The sequence below is a fragment of the Pteropus medius genome, unplaced genomic scaffold, assembly GCF_902729225.1.
Source record: "Pteropus medius unplaced genomic scaffold, Ma_sr-lr_union100, whole genome shotgun sequence".
Lineage (NCBI taxonomy): Eukaryota > Metazoa > Chordata > Mammalia > Chiroptera > Pteropodidae > Pteropus > Pteropus medius.
This window is the reverse complement of record NW_024353905.1, coordinates 1,927,771-1,936,842: the sequence shown is the minus strand read 5'-3', so window position 1 is coordinate 1,936,842 and position 9,072 is coordinate 1,927,771. Positions and strand designations below refer to the sequence as shown.

Here is a 9,072-nt window from a genome sequence, read left to right as displayed (position 1 = left end):
CAAAATCTTCCAAAAAATCAATGAGGATGCAATACTTCCTAACTCATTTTATGAGGCCAATATTACTCTGATACGAAAACCTGGTAAAGATAACACAAGAAAAGAAAACCAATATCTCTCACGAACACAGATGCAATAATCCTAAATAAGATACTAGCAAACCGAATACAGTAACATATTAAAAATATTATACACCACAATCAAGTGGGCTTCATCCCAGACGCACAGGGATGGATCAGCATATGCAAATTGATTAATGTGTTACACCACATAAACAAATTAAAAAATTAGAATCATATGATCATATCAATAGATGCAGAAAAAGCCTTCGACCAGATATAGCATCCATTTATGATCAAAACACTTAACAAAATCGGTATAGAAGGAAAGTACCTTAACATAATAAAGGCCATCTATGACAAACACTCAGCCAACATTATACTTAATGGTGAAATACTAAAAACCTTCCCTCTAAGGTCAGGAACAAGGCAAGGCTGTCCACTATCACCACTGTTTTCAATATAACATTGGAGGTCCTAGCAAGTGCAATCAAAAGAGAAAGATATAAAAGGCATCCAAATATGAAATGAAGTCAAACTGTCACTATTTGCGGGTGACTTGATTTTCTATAGAGAAAACTCTAAAGACTCCACCAGAACACTACTAGAAACAAAAAGCACGTACAGTAAAGTCCCTGGATAGAAAATCAACATTCAAAAATCCATAGTGTTCCTATGCTCTAATAATGAAGTGTTAGAAAAAGAAGTGGAAATAATAATTCCTTTCACAGTTACAACAAAATGAATAAAATACCTGGGAATAAATTCAACAAAATATGTGAAGAACCTATATAATGAAAACTACAAGACCATATTAAAAGAAATCGATGTAGATACAAAGAAATGGAAAGATATTCCATGTTCTTGGATTGGAAAAATCAACATAGTTAAAATGACCATATTATGTAAAGCATTATAGAGATTTAATGCAATCCCCATCAAAATCTCATCGGCATTTTTTAAAGAAATGGAACAAAAAATCATTCAATTTGTGTGGAAGCTTTAAAAAGACCCCACATTGCCCTAAACCATCTGAAAAAAAAAAAAAAAACAAGGCCAGATGAATCACTCTGCTGACTTCAAATTATACTAGAAAGCGACAGTAATCAAAATGGCGTGGTATTGACAGAAAAACAGACACAAGGATCAGTGGAACAGAATCAAGAATCCAGAAGTAAACCCATATTGAAATGGGCAAATAATTTTTGACAAAAAAGCCAAAGACATACAGTGGAGAAAGGAAAGCCTCTTCAAGAAATGGTGCTGGGAAAACTGGAAAGCCATCTGCAAAAGAATGAGACTTGACTGTTATCTATCACCACACACCAAAATTAACTCAAAATGGATTAAGGACCTGAATGTAAAACCTGAAACGATAAAATGCATAGAAGAAAATATAGGAACTAAACTCAAGGACCTTGGACTTAAAGAGGATTTTATGAATTCGACCTCAAAGGCAAGGAAAGTAACAGCTAAAATAAATGAATGGGACTGCATCGAACTAAAAAGCTCTGCTCAGCAAAAGAAACTGTCAACAAGGTAAAGAGACAACCATCTGAATGGGAAAATATATTTGCAAGCAATGCCTCCGATAAGGATTTAATATCCAAAATATACAAATAACTCATACAACTCAATAACAACAACAAAAATAACAAATGATCCAATTAATTAATGGGCAGAGGACCTGAACAGACACTTCTCTCTAGAGGACATACAAATTGCCAACAAATATTTGAAAGGATGCTAACATCACTAGCTATTAGGGAAATGCAAATCAAAACCACTTTGAGGTACCATCTCACACCTGTTAGAATAGCTATTATCAATAGGACAAGTAATAACAACTGTTGGAGAGGATACGGAGATAAAGGAACCCTCATACACTGTTGGTGGGACTGCAAATTGGTACAATCACTATGGAAAACAGTATGAAGGCTCCTCAAAATCTACGAATTGATCTACCATATGATCCAGCAATCTCTCTACTTGGTATTTATCCCAAAGCCTTGAAACCCATATCCGAAAAGATATCTGCACACCAATGTCTATAGCAACATTATTCACAGTGGCCAGGACATGGAAGCAACCAAAGTGTCCTATGCTAGATGATTGGTTAAAGAAGCTGTTGTACATATATACAATGGAATATTATTCATCCATAAGAAGAGATGAAATACTGCCATTTGTAACACTATGGATGGACCTTGAAATAATCATACTAAGCGAAATAAGCCAAACAGAAAAAGTTGAAAACCACACGATATCACTTATATGTGGGATATAAACCTAAAAGCAACAAATGAACAGGACAAACAAACAAAGACTCATGGATATGGACTATAGACTATTGGTTACCAGAGAGTAGGGGGTGGTGGAGGAGGGGAGTGGTAGACACGGTAAAGGTGGTGTAATATAGGGGGTAGTGGGAAGGTGAATTGGGTAAAGGGGATCTAATATATGGTAGCTGAAGGAAACTGAACTTTAAGTGATAAACACACTGTAGAATGCACAGATGTCAAATTATAATGTACACCTGAAAATTATATAATTATGTTAATCAGTGTTACCCCAATATACTTAATTTAAAAAAAAAAAGAAATCGAAGAGGAAACAAAGAAATGGAAAGATATTCTGTGTTCTTGTATTGGAAGAATCAACATAGTTAAAATGATTTTTTTACCTATAGCATTATAACAGATTTAATTCAATCCCCATGAAAATACCATCGGCATTTTTAAAAAAGAAGAACAAAACATCATCGGATTTGTATGGAAGCCCAAAGACTCCACATTGCCAAAGTCATCCTGAGAAAAAAGAACGAGGTTGGGGGCACACTCTGACCTAATTAAAATTTTACTTTAAAAGTGACAATAATCAAAACGGCATGGTATTGGCAGAAAAAGACACACAGACCAGTGTAACAGAATCTAGAGTCCAGAAATAATCCCCCACATTTATATAGGGAAATAATTTTCGACGAAAAAGCCAAAAACATACAGTGGAGAATGGAAAGCCTGTTCAATAAATGGTGCTGGGGAAACTGGAAAGCCACCTGCAAAAGAATGAAACTCGACTGTTGTCCATTACCACACACCAAAATTAATTCTAAATGGATTAAGGACCTGAATATAAGATCTGAAACAATAAAATGCATAGAAGAAAACATAGGAACTAGACTCAAGGACCTTGGACCTAACGGAGATTTTATGAATTTGACCTCAAATTAAGGGAAGTAAAAGCAAAATTAAACGAATGGGACTATATGAAACTAAATAGCTTCTGCATAGTAAAAGAAAATTGTCCACAAAGTAAAGAGAGAACAATCTGAATGGAAAAATATATTTGAAAGCAACACCTCTGATAAGGGCCTAAATTCCAAAATATACAAAGTACTCATGCAACTCAATAACAACAACAAAAAAAACAAACGATCCAATCAATTAATGGGCAAAGGACCTGAATGGACACTTTTCCCTAGAGGATATACAAATGGCCAACAAATATATGAAAAGATGCTCAACATCCCTAGCTAATAGGGAAGTGAAAATTAAAACCACAATGAGATACCATCTCACATCTGTTAGAATGGCTTTAATCAACAGGACAAGGAATAACAACTCTTAGAGAGGATGTGGAGAAAACGATCCTGCATACACTGCTGATGGAACTGTAAATTGGTATAGGCACTATGGAAAACAGTATGGAAGTTCCTCAAAAAAACTAAGAGTTGATCTACCATAAGATCCATCAATCCCTCTACTGGGTATTTAGCCCAAAGTCTTGAAAACCCACATCCAAAAAGTTATCTGCACACCGATGTTCTTAGCAACATTATTCACAGTGGCCAGGACATGGAAGCAACCGATGTGTCCTACAATAGATGATTGGCTAAAGAATCTGTAATACATACATACAATGGAATATTACTCAGCCATGAGAAGAGATGAAATACTGCCATTTGCGACAACATGGATGGACCTCGACATAATCATGCTAAGCGAAATAAGCCAGACAGAAAAAGTTGAAAACCACATGACATCACTTGTATGTGGGACATAAAGCTAAATCAACAAAAGAAGAGTACAAACAAACAGATACTCATGGACATGGACAATAGATTAGTGGTTATCTGAGGGCAGGGAGAAGTGGAAAGTAGATGGGCTAAATGGGGTCAAATATGTGGTGAGAGAAAGAAATCTAACTATGGGAGATGAACACACAATGCAAATATATACATGCATTACTGTTAAAATGTTCAACTGAAACTTACTGGATTTCATTAAACAATATCGTCATTAAGAAAATAAATTTAAAAAATGAAAAAAAAAACCTAGTAAACTAACGATTGAACTTTTATTGCAGGACTGTTTGTAGAGGAGGAAATAATTTGAACATAAAGAGTATATTCAGCCAGAAGATGAGATTGCAGTAAAAACACTACAAGAAACATCATTCAGCCTTTATAAAGAAAGCTTTAGAGGTATAAGTTGAGGAAATGTTATTGTTAATCAGGAAAAAAACAAAATGGAAATTGTGTATAGAATGATCCAATTTTTGTAAATGAAACAAAGCGGATATCTATGTGTTCCATCTCGACACATCTATGAAGATACATCCAGTAACTCTACTCACAGATGTTGATCCTAGAGATCCATGCACATTTTCTCAGGAGACAGGAACAAAAATACTAATAAGAGCATTATGTGTTCTGGAAAAATGAAAACTGCAAAAGTCCAGATCAGCAATAGGAAAGATAAATTGCAAATATTAAAAGAAATCATGTACAAAATTAAAATGAGCCAGAGCTACATTTACCAACTTAGATAAACATCAGGTGAAAAATGTAAAAGGGATTAAGAGGTACAAATTGCAGTTATAAAAACTGTCACAGGGCTGTACAGTACAAGGAATATAGTCAATAATATTGTAATAACTATGTATGTGTCAGACTTGTTGAGGTAATCACTTCATAAGGTATATAAATGTTTAATCACTAGGTTGTACACATGAAACTAATATAATATTGTATGTCATCTGTAATTGGAAAATAAATTAATTTTAAACATGCACATAAAAATAAATCCACTCCAAAAATCTCCTATGTAATTTATATGGACATGAAATGGTACCTTGTCCTCAGTCAGCTGGTTGGTGGGCAGAAGGCATTGCAGCAACAAGCATACACTGCCCCAGATTGGATTATAGCTAGACTCCCCCAACAGAAGGCCTTGGTAGACTCTAAATATTAAGAAAATTTGAGTTAGTGACTGTTGGGAAGAAAATTAGTTTGTTGCATTACATTTCCATAAAATCCCATCAGAATAGAGAAGCTATTTAAACGAATATAGGTAGCATTGCAGTTTTCTAGGCACACAGATTCACAAACAGCTAACACAAAACAAATATCAAACAAAAAAAAAAAAGAGGAAATTGCTTTAACCCAGGGTCACTAGTATGTGCTGTTGGATTTCCAGAGAGCCTCACCACAAACCTGGCAGACAAGGCTGGAGAAATTAGCCTTTTCTATTTGTTCAGAGAACAAATCACAGAACACAAATGTTAGGTAAATTCATCAAGGTCAAAGAGTTTGTAAGTGACATGGGCTGGGCCAAAACACATGTTCCCAGGTCCGAATTCAATGTTCATTCTTCCATACCAAGCATCCCTTTTCTACACATGTACAGAGGACTGGGCCTTGTTGGGTACAATTCAGCTGGCAATTCTGTTTTTCAAACAGGACACACTGCCCCACCCCAGAATTTATTCACTGGGCATAGCCATATTCTACTCCACAAACTCTACCAAGGGCTGGGAGACATCAAGGGGCTAGATAGGGCTCCTTCCCTCAGTGGGATTAGTTCGAGTTTCTGACAAGCAAGTATTTAATCTTTTCCAGCCAAACTGGTAAAAAGTATTTATTTGCTTTTAAAAACTTTGGGTAAAAACACCTGCAAAATCTTTTCCATCATGTATTCCTTCAACATGCATTTATTAAACACCATTCCCACACATTGCTGAAACACCTTGAGTGGGAAAGGCTGTGCTTCCTGTGTAATAAGCACTTTTCACTTATCTCATTTAATTATCATATCCTTATGAGGCCGGGACTTTAACCCCACTTCATAGATGAAGAAATGGAGACTCAGAGAGGTGAAGCGGCTCATTCTCTCTTGCTCTTTATTCTAAATGCTTCTTAAGTGGCCTGCCAGACAATAGTCAGCTCTTCTATAAAGCTCTACAAATGAAAGTCAGATCCAGTCAGTATTCTATTTAATAATTTTATGTATATCTAACATTTTAAAGGCTCTGCACCTCTTGCACTGTTTGCTTTTGCAATCCCATCTTCTCTTATTGCCCAGCACTTCAGCCACAGCCATCTTCTCTGGGCCCTAAATGGGTCCACAAATTAATTAGTATACACATAAATTCCTTCTGAAAACAGGGCGAGAGAATGAATGCGCTGTGTAAGGAGAGCTGGGACTACCTGATTCCTTCCAGAGAATGCACACACACACACACACACACACACACACACACACACACACACACCATTCCATTGGGAACGGAGAAGAGACACACTCTGTCCCAAGACCCGCTAGCCAATCTTATACTAGAATGAAAAATACAGGAATCCTATGCATTTCTCCTCTGCATACCCCGTCCTTGCCAATCCCTAGACATCATTTCTGCTCCACTCCCACTCCTGCAGTGGCCTGCCCCTTTTGCTATCAGACAACGGAAGTGTTGATGGACGTTCCACCCATTTCCTTTTTGGAATTAGGCGAGTGCGTGGCAGGGGAGGCGGAGCCAATTCTGCACAGCATTCTCGCGCGCTTGCAGCTGGCGAATGTAGGCGGAGACTGCTCACGCAAGTCGGCTTGCGTTGGAGTGAGTGCTGTCTCTGAGAACGTCTGGCTTGTTGCTACAAAGACTCCGTTGACGTTGGTAGCTTCAGCGGCGTTCCCTTCAGGTAGAGATAGTTGCTTTCTGCAGAGGTTACAGGCATCCTTCCCTAGGATTGCTGTAGCCTCAACGCCCCTAGCAAGAGACATGCCACGGGGACGAAAGAGTAGGCGCCGCCGTAACGCTAGGGCCGCGGAAGAGAACCGCAACAATCGTAAGATCCAGGCCTCAGAAGCCTCCGAGACCCCAGTGGCCGCTTCTGTTGTCCCGAGCACCCCCGAGGACGACCTGAGCGGCCCGGAGGAAGACCCGAGCACTCCGAAGGAGGCCTCCACCACCCCTGATGAATCCTCCAGTGCTGCTCAAGCACAAAAGCCCTCGATAGCCCGGAGCAATTTTCAAGGCACGAAGAAAAGTCTCCTGATGTCCATATTAGCCCTCATCTTTATCATGGGCAACAGCGCCAAGGAGGCCCTGGTCTGGAAAGTGCTGGGGAAGTTGGGGATGCAGCCTGGCCGGCAGCACAGCATTTTTGGGGATCCAAAGAAGGTCGTCACAGAAGAGTTCGTGCGCAGAGGGTACCTGATGTATAAGCCGGTGCCCCGTAGCAGTCCTGTAGAGTACGAGTTCTTCTGGGGACCTCGAGCACACGTGGAATCGAGCAAGCTGAAAGTCATGCATTTTGTGGCAAGGGTGCGTAACCGATGCTCCAAGGACTGGCAATGTAATTACGATTGGGATTCGGATGATGATGCGGAAGTTGAGGCTATTCTCAATTCAGGTGGTAGGGGTTACTCTGCCCCTTAGGGAAATCCCGCGCAGACCCTTTGGGGAGGGAGTGGGCTGGAAAGAACTTAACAGGTTTCCCAAGGAGTATATCACCTAGGTTCTGAGTTGAATATTTGGGGGAAGGGGGCGCACTGTATTTGGTATTTGTGATCAGTGCTAATAGTTTAACTGCAAAATAGAGCATCTGCTTTGGATATTGTAAAATTTATTCATTTTAATACAGTGTTGATTAAAGTCACAGTATGTTTAAAAATATCATTGAAGAAGATATATTTTCTGTCATTGAGATTTAGCGTAATAGTTTTGCTAACGTTAAAATAATGAAGTCTTTCCATCATATTCTGTGATCTGGTACATGTTTTATACCATTGAAATAGGCTGTTCTTTGAAACTTTGAAATAACCAGTAAAATGTGAAAGAAAGATGGGATTCATTTATGTCTGACCTTTCTGAAAACCTTTGAGTCTGCTGTTGTATAAAGAAGACTGACAACTACTATGATTTTTCTTAGTTACTGCAGAATACAGAAAAAAATAAAAGCATAATGACAAGGACACCTTGTTCATTTATTGGCCACTGGTTATGTGTGAAACACCACTCTAGGTTCTGAGGATACTCCTTAGCACATAGCCCTCAGTTCTAAAGAATATTCTAGATTACATGGGAGAGACATGTAAACTAGTAGCATGGTAAATGCTGTAATAGGGACTGAGCATGGGGTGCCATGAAAATGTAAAAAAGCTAATATGTCCTGTCTTGGGTGTGGGACAGGAGATGCTTAAATAAGTTTGGGGAGATTTGAAAGAGGCATCAGCATACTATGAAAATATTGTATATTCGGTACTTTTGGGGGGAGGGGACATTGGCAAGGGGAAAGGAACATCATAGGGTGCTTTGGAAATAGAAAATACTCCTAAGCCAGCTTGACAGGAGGGCATAGGAAAGAGAAGTGATTGCAAGAAAAAGGACATTATGAAGCACTACAGAAATTAAAAAGGTGTGACTGTCAGAAAATTCTTGGTGAGATAACAACATGAGGTCTGGAAATAACATTGGAGATGGGGAAGAGTAAATATGGAAGCGCTAAAGGCAGCATGGATATTAAAGAAAAAGCACATTTTTCACTGAACTAGTAAAGTTATATCAAGGGGAAAGTGGAAAAAAATAAATGAGATGGGGAAGAGGTGAGCAGGGGTTAGAACCTCAGAGCGTGGGAGTTATGGATGATTTTAATGAGAACAAAAAATAATAATGAAGATAATCCTAGAATAATTAAAAGAAAGGGCTTCAGGAAAGCAGAGCTTCTTGAATGAGCCAG

General features: G+C 38.5%; 1 protein-coding gene across 1 annotated transcript; it reads left to right on the top strand.

Annotated features, from left to right (window-relative positions):
- Nucleotides 1–6,893: 6,893 nt before the first annotated feature.
- On the top strand, nucleotides 6,894–8,308 carry MAGEH1 (MAGE family member H1). The gene has a single exon (XM_039851419.1). The coding sequence runs from the start codon at nucleotides 7,113–7,115 to the stop codon at nucleotides 7,770–7,772; it is 660 nt and encodes a 219-aa protein (XP_039707353.1). The 5' UTR covers nucleotides 6,894–7,112; the 3' UTR covers nucleotides 7,773–8,308.
- Nucleotides 8,309–9,072: the final 764 nt, after the last annotated feature.